This window comes from Oryza brachyantha, chromosome 9 (genome assembly GCF_000231095.2).
Source record: "Oryza brachyantha chromosome 9, ObraRS2, whole genome shotgun sequence".
NCBI lineage: Eukaryota > Viridiplantae > Streptophyta > Magnoliopsida > Poales > Poaceae > Oryza > Oryza brachyantha.
In genome coordinates, this window is record NC_023171.2 from 11,197,668 (window position 1) to 11,216,352 (window position 18,685).

General features: G+C 41.3%; 1 protein-coding gene across 1 annotated transcript; it reads right to left on the minus strand.

Moving 5' to 3' along the window:
• Nucleotides 1–14,616: 14,616 nt before the first annotated feature.
• LOC102719041 lies at nt 14,617–16,237 on the minus strand. Its single transcript, XM_006660655.1, has 2 exons — nt 15,246–16,237; nt 14,617–15,169 (listed from the first exon to the last, which is right to left on the minus strand). The coding sequence occupies exons 1-2, from the start codon at nt 16,194–16,196 to the stop codon at nt 14,777–14,779; spliced, it is 1,344 nt and encodes a 447-aa protein (XP_006660718.1). The 5' UTR covers nt 16,197–16,237; the 3' UTR covers nt 14,617–14,776.
• Nucleotides 16,238–18,685: the final 2,448 nt, after the last annotated feature.

Sequence of the window (18,685 nt, forward strand, 5' to 3'; positions counted from 1 at the left end):
GATGTATAACACCATACCCCTAGAATGTTCATGATATGAGAAAGGGTTCTCTTCCTCACCTCCACCAAGGCTAGTCCCTTCTTTTAACGTTACATGGGATCACAATAATGCGTGACGAAGGAACAACAATAGAAAAATAAAAAATATGGGACGAGTACAAGAAAACAATAAATGCTTCTTTCATATCCTCGAGAAGCAGATATTGGGCCTGTTGCCTAACATCATACACTTGTGCCTACTGAGCTCATGCCTGTTGGATCCATCCATGTCATTATCGAGGAGAAGGCGAGGGAGGGAGAAAGCCGGCACGGTGAAGAGAAGAAGAAGAAGGGGTGAGGTGGTAGAGGTGAGCAGGGGAAGGATGGGGACGGGAGGGCACAATAGAGTGAGAAAAGGAGAATGAGAACCAACACTTACGATATTAATTTTATTATAGGTGTCGATTAAAATAAGAAATTAGAACCTATACTATTGGTAACACTTACGATATTAATTTTAGATTCATGGGGAGGTGAAACATCCCTTATTGATGTCAATTTTAAATAAACCAACACCTATGAGGTGTCTCCCTTCGGGGTCTGTATTAGTAAGAGATACTAATGAATTTGGAAACATATTAAAATAATATATATTGATCAATTAATAAATTTAGGCAGAGTTAGAAAATCTTACAAAATTAAAATAGATGTAGATAGAATCACATGGATGGCTAGATGTCATGCGTCTAATTCGGTGAAAAACATGTGGCGGCCAATTGTTGCATTTTCCTGTAAGTGCTAATTCAAGTATTTTCTAGATCCATATGGATGATGATGAATCTAGACATTTGTACAAACAATATACATTGATTAATAGATAAATCTAGTGATATTCATAACTTACAATATAAATTTTTTTTATTTTAGGACGAGTTACTATATAACAAATCGTTATAGCGAATGACCCATAGATATATATTTGCTCTGTTTCACAACGTAAGACTTTCTAGTCTGGACTAGATTCATATAGATGCTAATAAATCTAGACATATATATATATATAAATTATATATACTCATTAATTGATGAATTTGATAAAAAATATAAAATAGAGATAGGAACAAATACATAGATCAATTTACCGGTTGGACCACGTACCTGCGGGATCTGCACTTCTGCAGTTTCTGCCCGGCCGTACGGATCTACGCGTGACTCGTGAGCGACGAGAGTATACGTCAGGCTTCTCTAGTTATCTCATATATTCTCCCACTTATGCTTATAAACCAAAATTTAAATTTTTAATTTTAATTTAAAGTTAATTTTAGGGTTCTCTACCAAGTTTATTTTTTAATTTTAGCTTTTAGATCGCTAAAAGTATGTATATAAAGATTGATTCACAGATTATTTTTAATTTATGAATATACTGTCAAACAATGATCCATGCACAACTGCACAAGATAGTACACATACGCCCAGCAAGCGGCACGCCGGCATACGAGCACGCTAATTGTTCCTTTGAAAAGTCGCCTTTGGACGCGTCACTACTTCCCTCGTGACTAGTGTAGCAATCACTGGTTCACTGATCGGTACGAGTAAAAGGAATAAACACATTATTACACAGGGACAGATTAAAAGTGCGTGCCTTGCAGATCCAGAGACCTACGCTCGTACGGCGCTGTGTGTCTCGCCAAACAATGGCGAAAGGAACGGGACGGGTGGAGGCGTGCCGTGCATGCATGGCGTCCTGCGTGCGTGCATGCATGGAGATGGAGCCAGCCAGGCGCCGGAGGCAGCGCGGCGCAGAGCAGAGCAGAGGTAGCCGGCCGGCCGGCCGGGCCGGACCGGCACGATCAGGTGGTGCCAGGAGGGGGACAAGAGCGGAAGAGGCCAACGGCGCGGCACATACGCGGCCCTCCCATTGGCACGCACGCAGAGGCAGAGGCAGAGCCGATGCATATGGTAGCCACGCCCACGTCGCGCTGCTGCGTAGTGGCAGCCGCGTCGCAGAGATCTCGGGCAGGGCAGCGCAGCTTGCGGCAGCCACCTAAAAACCGATCCGTGTACACAGCGTTTGACGGATGGCTGGGATGCCCCTGCGTGCGTCGTTTGGTTGTGTCTCCGCGCACGTACGCCACACGGAGTTGGGGTCGGGTTCGGGCTCGAGCAGGAGCTGGGGCAGCGCATGCAGAGCCGGCCGTCAGCCCCGTCACGTGCTGCACCTGCCTAGCTCGCTACGTACCTGTGGTGGCCGTGCCGTCTGATCGGCCGTAGTAGATATCGTCGTGATCTTTGCTTGCCAGTTGGGACTCTAACGTTTAGAGTAATTTTATCATCCTTGTAAAGGTATCATTGTTTGCTATATAAAATTTAGTATCTCTTGATACTTTAGATTCTAGAAAGTACCAGATTTTACATAGAAAAGTGTAGTATCAGAGATGATTTTGGCATGGGGGCGGCGCGGGCTCGAGACCCGCTACCCGCGTTAAAAGCCACTAGGGTCCCATGAAGACCCACCTAAAATTTATGGTAAACATCAATAAAAACAGAGACTCAAACTCTATCCCTCAGACCCTCTAAAATCGTTGGCTAGATCCGCCACTAGGTAGTACACCATGGTACTTATACAAGGATAGGGAAAATACTCTTACATTTATGATCTTAAAACCAATGTGGAGTGGCGGACACACCATAGGACATGGGGGTAAAACTGAACCCCAAATTTTTGGGAAAAAAATCACTTCATAACATGTATATTAGACATATGTACCATAAGTTGTCAAAATAGCTAGTGGAAAAACTATCGGTCTTGTGTTTAATTAGTTCTTAGAAGTGTGATTTCTCGGGTCTTACAGCTATGTTTAGTTACGGGTTTGAGTTAGTCATTCAGAGTTTTTATATGTTTCTATTGTACGTACCGGATGGAAAAGATGGAATCCTAGCTCAAAATTTCTCTATCCGACTTTCAAGTAGAAGCCAGGTCGTTTGACCTTTCATTTTTAGAAAGGATCAATTTTCTAAGGATATTTAAATTTGTTTTATTTATTTTGTAGCTATGAGCATAAAAATTAATTTATATTTGGTTTGGAACGAAGCATTAATCTTTTATTAACTATACTATCTATTTTCTAAAGGTCTTTTTTTAACCTTCTTAAGAATGTATTTTGAGATATCATATTTACTAAAAGCATTAATTTTTTGAGGTATCAAGGTGCTGAAAGTTTACAGTAAAAATTTGGTAAATCTCGCTAGTTTTTCCATGATTGTAAAGTTTCTCATTTTCTAAAAATATTGTAAATGTATCTTATTTATTTATTAGCTTTTAGCATAACATGAATATATATTTAATTTAAAAATATTAATATTTTATTAGCTATCATGGATCAACGATTCTTAATGAATCTATACCCCATCTTAAAAATCCTGGGTCTGCCACTGCCAATGTGTATGGCCGTGTTATTAGATGAGATCTCTAGAGGATATCATCTCGTTTCTTACGGTTATATAAATTGTTTTGAAAAGAGTAAAGAATGATAAAATGGATGTAATATATTATTACACAAATGTGGATGATCAAATTTTACTTCTACAATTTTATTTAAAAAAGAACAACTATGACTTTAAATATGTGCATACTACTCAGTGTTTTGTTTAATTTGTTATAGTCTATAAGGATAATATTGGAGTAACATACTACGTACGTCCAAAATAAACTCTGTTTTCACTCATCTAGCCTTCTCACACATATTCCAATATAAAAAAAACACCGGAATACCATCTACTTTATCAATCCCAATACATTTGTTTTCCATTTTATTTAGTCTTAATACATTTATTTATTACTTCCATAAACTCCAATATAGTGGTTCCTTAAAAATAAATTTATTTAGGGATAAACAAGATGTGACAATGACTCTTGTTTTAGGACACAACGGTAACACATATTAATCTTCGTTTTTTTTTTCATTTTATAAGTCTTTAAATAACTTGAAAAACGAAAAAAAACACATCCTGGGATTAAACTAAAATTCATTTCCATGTTATTAGCTGATCTCAGCTAAAACAAGCTACTAGGAGCCAGCCAAGGAACCTCGAATGACAATGTTAATGCATGCAACCGTTACATTGACTTTTTCTTTTTTAAAAAGGTTATTTAGGCACGGCTTTCTTTCACAACACGAAGCGAAATAATGGCGCTCAAAAGTTAATTTGGCCAACACCCGGACATGTCGGGTGTTCGTGCACGGTCTTGTGCATGCGCTTGTGTGGGCAGCCTGCATGGGACCCATCTAATTAGGGCTCGATGATCAGTGTAAATAGTACACGTTACGTGGTTTGTAGACGTTGCGGGTCATTTGAGTTGATGTTTCTTGTGTCAGCAACAGGGCGCAAAACGTTAGCCGACGTGACTAGCCCTTCGGCTCCCTCCATGTCCACGCGATCGAACGCACATCTCTGATCATCACATGCGTGGGGCCACGTACACTGGATAAAACACCGGTCCGCTGCGTGCATACATGCATGCAAGCAACGTTTCGGATCCAAACCTTAACATGGATGGATGTACGGATGTACCCGTGTACAGTACCTACGTGGTCGGTCGTGTTGTGCCTCGTCTAATCGATGGTTAGTTTAACAATTTCACCGTTGCAGCCTTGCAGGTGCTGCGTCGCCTAGGCGTATATATGCTATGCATGATGCTGACCGGACTGGACGCATGCGCCACTGAATGCAGCTAGCCGTGCGGCTCGACCGGCGCCGGCCGGCCGGACTAGCCCGTGCAGATGGCCGACGCGCCGGACCGGCCGGCCACCGTCTCCGTGACTCCCGTCCGTGTCATCTGGCCCCTTTTCCAGGACTGCGAAACGCACGACCGTCGCCCATGCCCTTTCCCTCGCCAGCTACAGAGGTCATCATGGTCAGAACCACCCAAACGGAGAGAGAGAGAGGTGCAGTAAAGAAGAGGACAAAACCATCTGTATGCCTGTACGGGGATGGTGCAGTGAGTACGTTACGTGGGTGTGGCCATGCAGAGGGCGAGCATTGGCCACAGCGCACGCACCCTGCACACTCCCACCCGTGCAAAGCTGCAGTACACTGCGCGCATGGGCTCACGAAAGGAGGATCGCCTAGCTAGCTTGCCTTCCCGGTGTGGGCGTCGCAGGCTCCGGCCGGTGGCTTCTGTGGCCGATCTGTACGCCCGCTGCGTGCAGGGCGCGCGGGCAGCGTACGTACGTGCATTTCCGTGTAGCTCGGCCGTGCATGCATGGCGAGTGCTTTGAACCTGCACGGCCGCCTCGGTGCTCGGTGCTCTCGGGGGGACGGAGGACGGAGAAGAAGAGTGTTGCGGGAAAGTGGGGGTGAAGCCACTGAGACTAGCCTAACTGAGACAGTGACAAGACGAGAGAAGGGTAGGGCCGGACGTGATTTCCATTTCTGCTCCTCTTGCAGGAGAGTTTTCTTTTTGCGCAAAGTACCCTAGCTAGGAGTATTAATCGCCTGGTCAAATGGTTACGAGGCGACGAGGCGTCGAGGCCCATGTGCGATCAAGGGACCAAATCCATGCATCTCTCGTACTGGTTTTAATCTATATTCCTAGTGAGTTAATTGTTTTTTTAGACAAGGGGATGTTCTTTTTTAACCTTCTAACTCCTCAAACACTCCTCGATATGCATGCATTTGTCGCTTGTTGGCAAGTACTAACACGCAGGGTACACATTTTCGTTCGGGTTTCATCACCTACATTTGGCAGCCTAGCTTCGGCCTTCCCAAGACATTTGGTTGTGTTGAAATTTCATACATCAGTGCAAACAATCGTTGTTTGTTTGACATATAGAGAACTAAACAAACAAGTTGTATAACGTGTTGTTTGTACCATATTTAGGGTCTGCTTGGGGAAGCTTCTCTCAATTACAGCTTTTCCTAAAAACTGTTTCTGTCAGATACTGCTCCAAACGGACCACAGCTTCTGAGAAACTGGTTTAGGAATTTTCCAGATTATCAGAAACTGGCTACCCCAAACAAGCCCTGAATACATTATTTTTTTATCTATTGTCTTTATTACATATAACCAATACATAGAGTTTTACTCTAAAAAAGATTACATATAGCTTGAAAACACGTGCGTGAGCAACAGAGAGACGATGACCAGGTTTTCCTTGAGTTAATGATGTCATACAGGATGATCAATCTCCTATGGATCTATGTAGACGATAATTATCTCACTATTGTACATGTCCTTATTTTCAGGAAGTAATCTTGCTTGGGCTTGCCCATAAAACTGATTACAAAAAGCTTCTAAGCAACCTAGTGTGAAATCGGATACTATTTTTAACAAGACATGAGTGTCACATTTTTAAACAATTTTTGCCCACTGAAACCTGGTAGTCAACACTACCTAGACCAACGTCTACAGAACTTGTGGCCTTCAACCTTGGTGTGGTGGGGGATGGAATTAAAAATAACAAACAGCATACTTGCAAACGAAACATAATACTTATGTTTTTTTAAGGCCTTAGCCTAGTATTCTAGACTTGGATTAATTTGTCCCTTTTTTATGGACAATCTCTTATCGATTATGAAAAGGCTAAAAAAATCATGGTTTGTAGCAAAATATTAGAAATGATCATTAGTTCGGGAAAATGAGGAAAGCTGCTTATTACGACAAGTTCAGTTTAATTATAAGCTTGATTACTTACGTATAATTCTCTGTACTCCTCTAAAAAGGATAGTATTGGTAGGCGATGAATCTACCACCACCAACTCTCTACCATAGAGAAAATGAAATGTGGGGTCAAAGATCTACTATCGGTAACAAATATCTTAATTAAGATATGATATATGTAAAATAATAATAAAAATATGGTTGATAATAACTTTCTATAATTAAAGTATCATTGCAACACGGGCAATACGCTACTAGTATACAAAACTAAGCAAATGCTTATGAGTTGCAATGGGTTGTTACAAATAGCAAAAGTACACAACTGGTCTTAGACCGCGTTCGGGTGGGGTGGGAAGGGTTAGTTATCCGACGTAGAAAATATAGTAATAGATTAGTATCTAATTAATTAATTATTAAATATTAAAAAATATATAATAGATTAATATGATTTTTTAAAATAACTTTTCTGTAGAAAATTTTTACAAAAATACACCGTTTAGCAATTCAGGGAGCGTACACGTGAAAAATGAAGGGTTTAGATAACTTAGCCCCCGACCGAAAGCGGCCTTATAAAGTTATACAAGTACAAAGAGCAAGTATACCATTTAAATATATTGCGTTGATATGATGGCCACATGTCAATGATGGTGGTGGTGCCAGCGCTACTATCTTTTATGATTTTTTTTATTCTTGAGAAATTAACTCGAGGTATGGATTTTTTAATGTAAAATTTTAATGCCATCAAATACATAGCCTCTAGAGTTAATTAATTTTACATAAAAATGTGGTGTTTCCCATTATTTACGAAGGAAAATAAAAATGTCTTGTCTTTTAAAAGTTGTAAATACAATTGTATTAGTAGAAATAGACGCGATGAATGTAAATAAATACACTCGCCTTTTTAAAATATAATCATTTATGCAATTGCCAAAATGTAAGCATTTTTTGACACACATGTTCCAATGTATCATGGTCATCCTTGAGGACTTTGCTAATACACCGCAAACACCCGCACACGCACGGCTGGTAGGGCACTAGGGCATGCATCATGCATGCGTGGCTAGGCATTCCTGGGTTGAGATGGTAATGGAGCCCCACAATCTGAGACTCAACGATTTTTTACTCCATAAGAAGTCATATATGGTACAATTCTGGTATGCATGGGTCTAGTGTTGGGCAAAAATCATAAGCATTGCTCTATGTGTGGGTATGGATTTGTTCTTTAACCAACTGTACCCATTAATCCATGGGTAAAAGAACCCTATACATAGCCTCTGTTCTGGTTCAGTTGTATAGAATTATTATCTAATTTCTTCATTTTGAATAATGGTTGTATGTTTTGTTCACTTTCTTTTAAATGTTAATGTTAAAATTATTGTTACCTATCATGATTAGGAGCTAACTATTATAATTATTTTATTATTGGGTAATACGCATATACCTAGGCTGGGTCAGGCTTCAAGCCAGGTCTAGAAAAAGCATGGCCAAAAAACCAAGCGCCGATCTAGAAAGATCAAAGCTTGGGTAGGCTTGGCCTTTAGGATTTCTCGAGCCGGGACGATCTTCCTTTTCTTTTCATAAATTGTGGGCTTCAATGTGTAAGGCCTAGGCCCAACCCGGTGCATGGCTTGTATATCTCGAGTTTTCCTTTAGGATATGTTCGCTTGGATTTTCTTGTGTTCTACTTTCCAAGCGTCTCGTACTTATAACGATAGTTGCTCGATCTATGTCTAAATAGAACTAAGAAGATAAATATAGATACTATTCAAAGAATCTAGGTAGGACTATGTATTGTTTTTTTATCAACTATTTATTCATTGTTGTTCCGGGCTTCTATTCATATTTTCTTATAGCAGTAGCCATGTACTACTTCTAGGGAGCTAAATATCTATATGATATATCATGTTCGTAACACTAACACTACTGGCTGGAGCAGAAATACTTAGTTAGTATAGATATAGCTATGGAGTAATAAAACCCAATTGATACATACCCTGTTACCATCTCCAGTCGGGGTGATGCGTAACGTGCGCCGCATTGCCCATGCACATTGAGCTGAGCCCGTCGAGCGATTCGTCCAGCGGGCAAGCGAGTGCGCGGCAGCATCGGATCCCACCGGGGGGGGGGGGGGGGGGGGGGGGGGGGGCGTACGGCACCTGCGCGTTTTCTCTGCCGGTTTCGTGGGGGGCTCAGCTTCTACTGCCCGAACGCTCCGAGGCAGAGCAGGCTCGCACTCGCACGCACGAAAGTTGGATGGGGAAAGCTATACCTAGGGCAAAGAGTGAAGTGCTGACCGAGGAGGTGCATGTACGACGCCCTCTGCCTCCGTGACCCTGGGGCCTTTTGGAACCGAAGGATAAAGAAAGGGATTGGACGGGGTTGCCAGCGGAGAGAGCCCTTTGCCCTGTGCTGTCTTAATCAAGTCATTTTTTTCGTCCGAGCAATCGAATGCACGCACCTCCCATGCTGGCTTCTCTCCCTCTCTCGTGCAGAACTAGCGAGTATGAGTTTTTTTTTTATTCACGAGGAGGTATCTCTTTTCTATTTAGGACCTCATTAAATCACAATTAAATCACAGGAATGAAAAAACGGAGAAATAGTAAAAACATATGATTCTGATAGGAATATAGGTGTAAAACAGAAGATTGCAAAACACAAGAAAAACGTAGGAATGACCGTTTAATTAGACCACAGGAAAAACACATGAATTTGAGGAGAGATATAGACTCAAAGGATTTTTTCCATGAGGTTCAACCTCTTGCTAAATTTCCTCCAAAACTTGTATAGGAAGATGCATTCCATAGGAATTTCATAGGATTTTATAGGGTTCATTCCTTTTATTCAAAGGGCTTTGTAGGAAAAATTCCTATAGGAATAAAATTCTCTAAAATTCCTATGAAATTCCTTTGAATCAAAGGGGCCCTTATAATTTAGTACCTAAGGTACCACTCTTTTCTATTTAAAATTTAGTACCTAAGGTATTAAAAGATATCAAATTTTACATATAAAATAGTGGTACCTTTTTAAAAATGATAAAATTGCTCAACGAGTATAGGTACCAAATTCTACTAGTACTGGTACTTTTGAACCTTTTTGTTTGTTGATATACACGAGAATTTGTGCTATTTTTTTATGACAGCCGAGCGGGTGTGGCAGCATTGCCATACACCACAATTTGTGCTATTTTTGCTCACTTTTTAGTTTTTTTAATTTATGGACTCATGCGAGCGTATGGTGTACTTAAAACTTTTTAACACACCCTTCCTTTTAATAGACGTTCAATTAATAAATAGTTCATTTCCCCCAAGTAATTCCCAAAATTCCTGCATTAAGTACGGAACCATAGAATGCAAATTTTATTCTCACGAGACAAGCCCACACACGAGTCAGCTTCGGCCGTGTTCTTCCCAGCCGGTAAGTCAACTTACCTCTTCCGTTTTCCACGCGCACGTTTTTCGAACTGCTAAACGGTATATTTTTTACAAAAATTTTCTATAGAAAAGTTATTTTAAGAAATCATATTAGTCTATTTTATATTTTTTAAATAATTAATAATTAATTAATCATGTACTACTCTATTAATACGTTTTCCGTGTCGGATAAGTTAACTTATCTATGTCCTCCCTACCGAAAGCGGCCTTCTTCACTACCGTGACATTCATGAGTTATTTATGTACTAATTTTAAACATATGATTTCATATCTGGCTTTTGGATATTATGATATTATGTTTGATCATTTGTTATATTAAAAATGTATAAATATCTCTTCTTACTTGTTTCATTATTACTTTAAATATAACTTAGTTTTCTTATATAAACTACTATTTATAGAGAGAGAGAGGACGGGTATTGTCTGTGTGTTCGTGCATGTGCAACTACCACCTCATCAAATCATTGATAAGAATTAATTAGATACACTTTTTATTCTCAATCCATACTACTAGATTATTCCTAATTAAATAGGTGGAGCATATCCCACTATAACACACGGGTTACTAGTTTAGAAACGGAGAGAGTAAGTATGAATGTTCACAACACCATGCTGGTTCCATGCACCAGTACTTGAAGGTAGGACAAAAATCATGCGGCACATCGAGAAACTGCATACACTAGATAGTATATATTTTACTCCCCTATAATGTGACCACATAGTCTTTATCCATTGTTGTGTGTGTCGCCATTCAAAGTTTCCATTTTTTTTTAAAAAAAAATCTTTCGTCAGTCTGCTCGGTCGTTTTCATTTCCTTTTCCTTCCTCACTTCCTGGCGTTGTTGGCTCCTTTGGCGAGAGCATGATCGCTGAAACGGAGGCACGGGCGGGAGAAGGGAGCACGGAGACAGGGAGCACCTGTGGCTTTTGTTGCCATCAGTTCGATGAGCCGGTGACAAGCTGACGAGTGACAAGCGCGCGTGAGATGGGAAGCCAAATACTGCTGCGTACATGCAATCGACAAAATCGTATGATTCCTGGCCGGAGCAACACGATCGATCGGCTAGCTCGTCCATGGCCGTGTCACCATCTTCTCTACTGCTTCTCCTTATTTCTCCCGTGCAAAACCTTTTTTTTTTGTTGAGCAAGTACGTACTCCCCGTGCGACTTAAATCCAAGCAGACACCGTATTCACTAGCAGTGACCACGGTTTCTCTCAATCGAAGAAATTAAAGCATTTTATTAAAAACCATGTAAAATTCCTACTTTTCAAAGAGACCCTTAGAGAGAAATTATTCGTGGTGGTTGCAGAAGATATGAGGGTGTTTGATTGGTATTTCTAAGAAAAAGTCAAAATGACATATATTTACAAATAAAAATAATTTATTAATAAAACTTTTATATATTTATTTTAGCGAACTAAATATCAAGGCTAGAAAAATAAACTATGGTGAATAAACCCCTAAATTTAAAGTTGAATTTTAAATTTGGTTTATAATCATAAGAGAAAATTAAAAATGGGTCAGCTGAAGTTTCTACGGCCTATGGCAAAGACCGCTAGCACCCATATCATATCGTTTTAGTTACTTTTATCAAAATTTAAATTTTAAATCTTAATTGTGCAGTTAATTTTATGGGTAAGGGCTACATCAGCTTATTTTAAATAATTTCTTTTTAAATAGTTAATAGCACTAATAAACTTTTTATTCATAAACTATTTGTTATTTATAGTAAACCGTACGAATAACGTGAGCATAAGCAAATCAACTGGAACAAAGATTTTATGCAACAAATTCCCTAGGGCAATGCTAGCAGCTTGCATACTACGGGTAGCAGTAGCTTGGCTGTGGGAGGGGGGCAGCAAGAAATTATGGCAATGATGAGGAGGAGCGAATGGAGACAAGGCAGGATGTCTTTATGCCATGCATCGAGAATAGAGTTTGTGGGGGCACTGAAATCTGCCACGGCCCCTGTTTGTGCACGAGTAAATAATTACCGGTCGGTCCATCACTGTAGCCTCGCTGTACTTTCTCTTCTACTCCACTCTCTTTTACCGTGCAAAAACCTTGCTGTCAAATTGCCATAGGAGATTAACGCTGTCTCGAGATGGCCTTGTCAAATCTCACGGATTAGAGCATCTCGCAAGTCTGTCCCATCCTCCATCCTAGAAATAGTGGATAAATACTAAAATTTGACTTCTAACAGAACATCTATCACATCATTTATTTTTAGATTTCATCTATATAGAAGAGAAACTTTATATTTAGATATTCTCTCCACGTCCTCCAAATAGATACGGAGAATTTCATATATAGATGATCTACTGAAGTACCAAGAGATACGAATGATGAAACTATTTTAGATGATCATCCAAATAAAGATATAACAAACCAAATTTAGATAAGCTGTTGAAATGCTCTTAGTACTAGCACTATATATTGTGATCTGTACCTGTAACAAGGTTAATTGCACAGTTCGTATTTCGGTAACAAAATATAATAATATAAATATACCTAGTTTGTTTAATATATATTAAGAAGACGTTAAAAGATTTTTTAGTTATTTTGGTGATTATTTTTTAAATTTTGAATTGATTAGATTTTCTATAAAAACATCTTATCAGTTTTAGAATCAATGTAATGATTATAATCATAAACATCGGTGCAAGAATGGTAATATTGTGTGCATTTTGAAACGGAGAGTACAACTTCTTTTTTTTCTATTTTCATTATTTTAGAATAAAGATAAATACTTATTATAAACAAAATAACTTATTAGCAATTAAAAAAGTAATTTGTAGGAACTTCTGTATACGTGTTCGTCGATAGAGACTAGAAGCATATACTGTCAAACAAGCTGCTAGCAAAGCGTTATGGTGGCAACAAATTGCAAATGCAGAATTAGATGCACCAAACACATGCATTATTGCTCATTATCCTCTGTCCATCATTCTGTTTCTGGGAATGTGTTCTGAAGATTTCTGCACTGAAAAACGAGGAGAAAACCAAATAAGCAGGCACCTATTGACATGTTACTATTGAGCACTCGATAGGTTGCTCCTGGACACAGCACTATAATTGTGATCTCTGACCGTTCATTTCACTTGTTTTAGAACGGGAGCAACTTGCTCTTGCCGCATAATGATTCCTGAGATTATTGCTACTGTGGCGACACTTTGTTTGTAGACAAAACGTACGGCGCTGCCTTTTTCTTATCTCGCTCCGACACTAAGGGCGTGGAGACATTTGGTCAGCGCACTATTCAGCCATTGTGAAGAAGTTGTTTGCTCTCACATGCTCATGTTTTCCCAGTAGGGTCAAGTGTTCAAAGTAATTGTTATTTCGTTGTCTGACGTGGATGTGCTTCACCCAGCTAATAACTTTGGTGTGCTATACTCAAGCAGAAGTAGGCAAGCAGCTGATCATTGATGATGCCAAGGTTAGAATTGATGTGGATTAGCTGATGAAATTCGACAAAGAAGAGAGAAGAGTAGCTGTATTTACGAAACAAATCTTGTTCAAGGGTATCGAGCTAGTGATCAAATGGATGGACTTCTTCTCTACCGCAGAAACTCTGCTTCAAAAGACAGGCCGACATCCCACTGAAGAAATGATCCTGTGCCCATCACAACATTTTTAACCCCAGTTTGCTTAAAGCACTAAAACAGCGAGGTGTAAATTGCTGGTATAAAACTACTTTAGCTCTTGCTTTTCTCACTTGTAGCTCTTGCTTTTCTCACTTGTGGAATAAGCTATTCTCAAGCTCCTCTTGCTCCCAGTAATGTCTCAAGAGAGTCACATTAGACATTGATTACTCTATCTATCCAAAAGTAACTTTATTTTCCAGTAATCACAGTACCAATATAAAAGTAAAAAAGACTAAAATATTCTTCACTTATCGCATCTCAATATAATTATTCTCTACTTTTTCTTGTGTATTTATTTCTTACTTTCATAAGATCCGACAAAATAATTACTTAGAAATGAAATGGTCAAAGTTGATATTGTTTTTTTGGAAGGAGTCCTGCCAATGTACTACTACTGAAATAATGGAGTTTTTCTTGATCTGGTCGAGGAGCCCAAGTGCCCATTACTGTAAAGCCCATTTAGTCTGAGCCCATAAAGGCCTAATGTCTATTGGGCTAATTGCCATACTGGTATGATCTAATCACAACTATAACAGCCCAAACAGATTACTAACGAAGCCTCTCTTTGCTTAGTGCCATAAAAGAGCCCACGTACAGGATTACGGCCTTGTGTCCGCTCTCATTTTCTCATGTTCATGTCTGCTCACTCACTCTCGACATTGTTGAAATGATGAAATGATAGGCTCAAGTACAACTATATCACTAACAATTGCTGAATAATGACTGTAGCTCTCATCATTTGTCAAGGCGCATGAAAAGGACATTACAGGAAAGCCATTGACTTTATTTTTCTTAGAAGAGAAGAGATTGCTACTCAAACCTATGGATCTACACATGAGCTCGAATTGTTTTGCTACTTTTATGAAACTAAGAAATGAAAAGAGAAAAACTATATTTTGCTCACCCAAAAAAACGCTCGGATCAAGAGCTACACTTGCATTTTTCAGGCCGCTTATTCAGATATACACGTATAATGTATGTATAACATAGTTGATCAGACCTTGAATGATCATGTATTCCCTGCACTGCCACCAACGTACACTATAAGCAGTTTAGTTCAGCTAGCTGCAATGGCAGGTCGCTGCCCCCCGCCGCCGCTTGGACGCATCGCCGGCGGCGAGGCCGGCCTTGCGCTCCTTGGCAGCCGCGAACACCCTGGCCGCCCACTGCGCGAAGTAGGCCTCGTCGTGGCCGATCTGGCGGTTTTTGTAGCAGCTGAGGATGTCCGGCGAGCCGGGGCAGGGGTCGCCGTGGGGATCCCACCACGAGCCCTCGTGCCGTAGCCCCGCCCGGTCGGCGCCCCACCGGTACACGAACTGCCCTCCTCCCGCCCTCTCCCGCCAGCCCTTGGGGTAGAACTCCATGATGCTGCTGTTCCTGTCCATGAACACCAGGTTCGTCATCTGCGCCCCGTGCGACGAGATCAGCACGTCCGTCCCGCTCAGCAGCTTCACCTGCAGAAAAGAGAGAGAGAGAACACGCGTGTTACTGCTAGTGTTGCTACCATGGATGCGGTGGTCTGGGGTGTACCTGGTCGCAGAAGGTCAGGTCGTCGGAGCGTGCCGTGGTGAGCGAGCAGCCGGCGACGCGCGCGCACTCCTTCTGGAACACGCGCGTGACGGCGGCCTCGTCCTTGAACGCCCGCGCGCCGGTGCGGAACAGGATGGTGACGCGCACGGCGGAGGTGTCGCCGTTGGGCGGGGGGTCCACGCCGCACTGCGCCCTGGCCTTGCACCGCATGAAGTCGAACGCCGCGAGAAGCCGCTCCCGGGTCATCCCGGCCATGTTCCTCCTGAACACCACGGCCTCCTCGAAGCACACGGGGACGTCGGACGCGTTGAACGTCTCGACGACCATCTCCACGCCGGTGGTCGCCTCGGCCAGCGACGTCAGCCACGGGCTCATCCCCAGCCTCACCTCGCCGTGGTGGAACAGCGCCCACCTCGCCGGCCGCGACCTGCACCCGCTCCTCGCGTGCCACGACGCGAACGGGATGAGCGCCGAGATGCCGTGCCACAGGTTGCTGTGGTCGTACGCCGTCTCGGACACGTACGCGAGCCCCGGCCGGAGCTCCGCGCCGTCGGGGAGCGCGTCGCGCCACGCGAGCGCGTACGCGTTCTTGGTCCCGTCGCGGCGCGACGGCGCCGACAAGCAGAGGAGGCGGCCGGCGGAGGCCGCGGACGGGAAGACGAGGCTCTTGGCCTCGCCCTCCGGCTCGGACGTGTCGTCGAGGGTGCTGATGAACCACGTTTCCGCCCACTCCCGTGTGTCCTTCAGCGGGAGGAACGTGACCGATGCGCGGAGTCGGTCGACGTAGTCGACGTCGCCGATGGCCGCTGACCGTCCGGCGCACCGGAAGATGTGGGAGAAGACGCCGAGCGTCTGGAACTGCAGGTAGAAGAACGCCGCAAGAAGGAGAGGCGTGACGAGGCAGAGCGAGCCCTTGACATGCTTGGCGTTACCTTTGCTGCTCTTCTTCATGGCGGCCAGCACAGCAGGCGAGCTACTTCACACGTACGACGACGACGAATTAATGACGATGCTCATCACCCTCATGCAAATGGACACGCCCTATGTATATAGATTGATGCTCAGATCGATCTCACTGCAGTAACTCTACAATCTACAGAGGCCAGATCACACGTTGACACCCCATACGTACCATGCATGCATTTACGTGTAAGTAGAGTCGTGAAGTTACGACGAGAGCCACAGGATGTTTCTTGCTTCCTTTTCAGTGATGAAAAATTGCATGCACACCATGACGCTATGGTGCAGCCATGCATGCTGCAGCCGCAAAAAATGGCAGAGAGGTCGATCGCGAGTTGACCATGCAGGGTATGAATTGGAGAAGGCACTCTACCGGGGCAGGAAATGCGCATAGGGAAGCTGAATTACGAAAGAGTTGGTCCAGTTGATAAAAAGTCAGAACGGGCTATCCGTGGATACTTCGTAGTGGCAAAGCAAAGCTGCACTAGGACTGAGTCACCTACGCTCTTTCTACAATGGGCAGAAGGCACATCAATCACGTATTCACGTACGTACCGAGTATTAAACTACAACTTCAAAGCATTGAGCTGTATGCATGAACTATCTGGCAGGAACTGCAAATGGGCCCTTTTTTTTTTCTTAATTGAAGGGAATTGAATTTTCATGACTTGAATCAGCTAGGTACAAAACAGCAGATACATTATGGCCTACATACAGGGGTGTAAGGGATCTGGATCCTCTACCATTATGATAATGACATTATAGTCATTGACATGCAGATACCACAGATGATGGACCCACACATTAGTGACTGTAATGACATTGACATAATGGCAATGAATCTCAATCCTGAGTGGAAGTGGGCTAACAGGTTAGTCTACTTGTCAAAAAATTAACTTGGTTCTTTACTGGTTACCAACTTAATTGATTCACGAGTTAGCCCACTTACACTCTATATCAGTTCAGGGCATACAAAAAGTGTTTCCTATCCTTCCAAGTTCCATACATACTTTTAAATTAGAACCGGGAAAAAAACTCCATATATCAGTTCGTTAAAAATTGAACACATATATTACGAATAAGTATTGAGCCGAGCGGATTATTTGGACCGATGACTATCTAAGTCCAATCTCTCTCTCCCATGCTCAATCCTCTTGATATCTCCCTAGCTCACTTTCTCTTGCTATCTCCCTGACGCCACCATAATGCCTCCTTGTTGCCATCGCCCCTCCTCCCTTTCCTCTCAGCTCTCTCCCTCTCCTCCCTACCATCACCACCTTCTTCTTCTCTCTCCATCTAGATCAAGCAAAGTAGAGGAGTGGAAAGCCAATGGTGAAGACCAAGTGACTTTATGAGGACAGCAAGATCAACTACAACAACTTGGCCAACAAGCGGCACAACTCCCATTCCCCTCTAACAGCGTGACATCTATCTAGAGCTCAGGGGCCATTAGATTTAGTTGTTTGGTAGGGTTTTCCATACGTCATTAAGATCCTGTCAGTACCAGTGCATGCATATTTATTTTTTTCTTCTCATTTCTAAAAATATCAATCATATAGTTATAAAAATGAGGTGTTTTAGAGTGCTCCATCTTACCTCTTACTATGTAAGACATCCCTATGTAATTCTAATAGATGATTATTGAGTTTTCCTATATTCAATAAGAATTATTCAGTTCTTTCTATTAATATGTGTTGCTAAATAAGTAAGCTATTAAAAACACATAATTACCCTACCTTAACCATGCACACCATTTTCCAAATCAAGCATAGCATGCATGCATAAATTCAAACCATGCTTGCTTGCATGCATGTCATTCGATTTTTTTTAACTTTCCAAATAATAGAATCTGTTAAATAATCAAAATAATATGAATATATTAACAATATTTTTTAAATTTGGAGAAAAATTACGATTATATTTGAAGCCTCTATTTGCTATTGTGTTAACCAAAATAGAAAATGTTTGACTTTTTTCAGATAAAATAATATATATTTGTTCTATATAATTTAAAATAATATAAATATATTTTACATCCATGATACTCTAAATTTTAAATATTAAAAGTTAAAAAAATACAAGTACATATTTTTAACAATACTAAATATTTGTATTTTTAAATAAGGAAACACTAATACATTCCTTACTATAATAAATAACATTAATTGACTTTAAATGGTATAATAAATAGCTTTTATCCCATGAAAGTTAAGACTAGTATTAGCCATTTGATTTGCTCCCAATGGACGGTCCAAAATAAGTGGGCGCACCTTAAAAACTTTCTATAAAAATTCCTTAAAAATGGCAACATTGATAGAATAGGTGTACAATCTTGTGAAATTTTAGGTCGAAATTCGGTATACACAGAAAGAAACAAAACAAACAGTTTTGCTGATGAATTGGTGCTGTTTATAGACAAATTTTTGTTTTTGTTGTGAGAAGTGTAGATCGGACTTGGACTTGTAATTTTGCAAGATTAT

Bases quoted from the DNA above. Each gene is read 5' to 3' on its own strand.
- LOC102719041 (XM_006660655.1), bottom strand. From the start codon at position 16,196: ATGAAGAAGAGCAGCAAAGGTAACGCCAAGCATGTCAAGGGCTCGCTC. The intron at 15,170-15,245 runs GTACACCCCAGA...TCTTTTCTGCAG, and splicing joins ACCTGACCTTCTGCGACCAG to GTGAAGCTGCTGAGCGGGAC.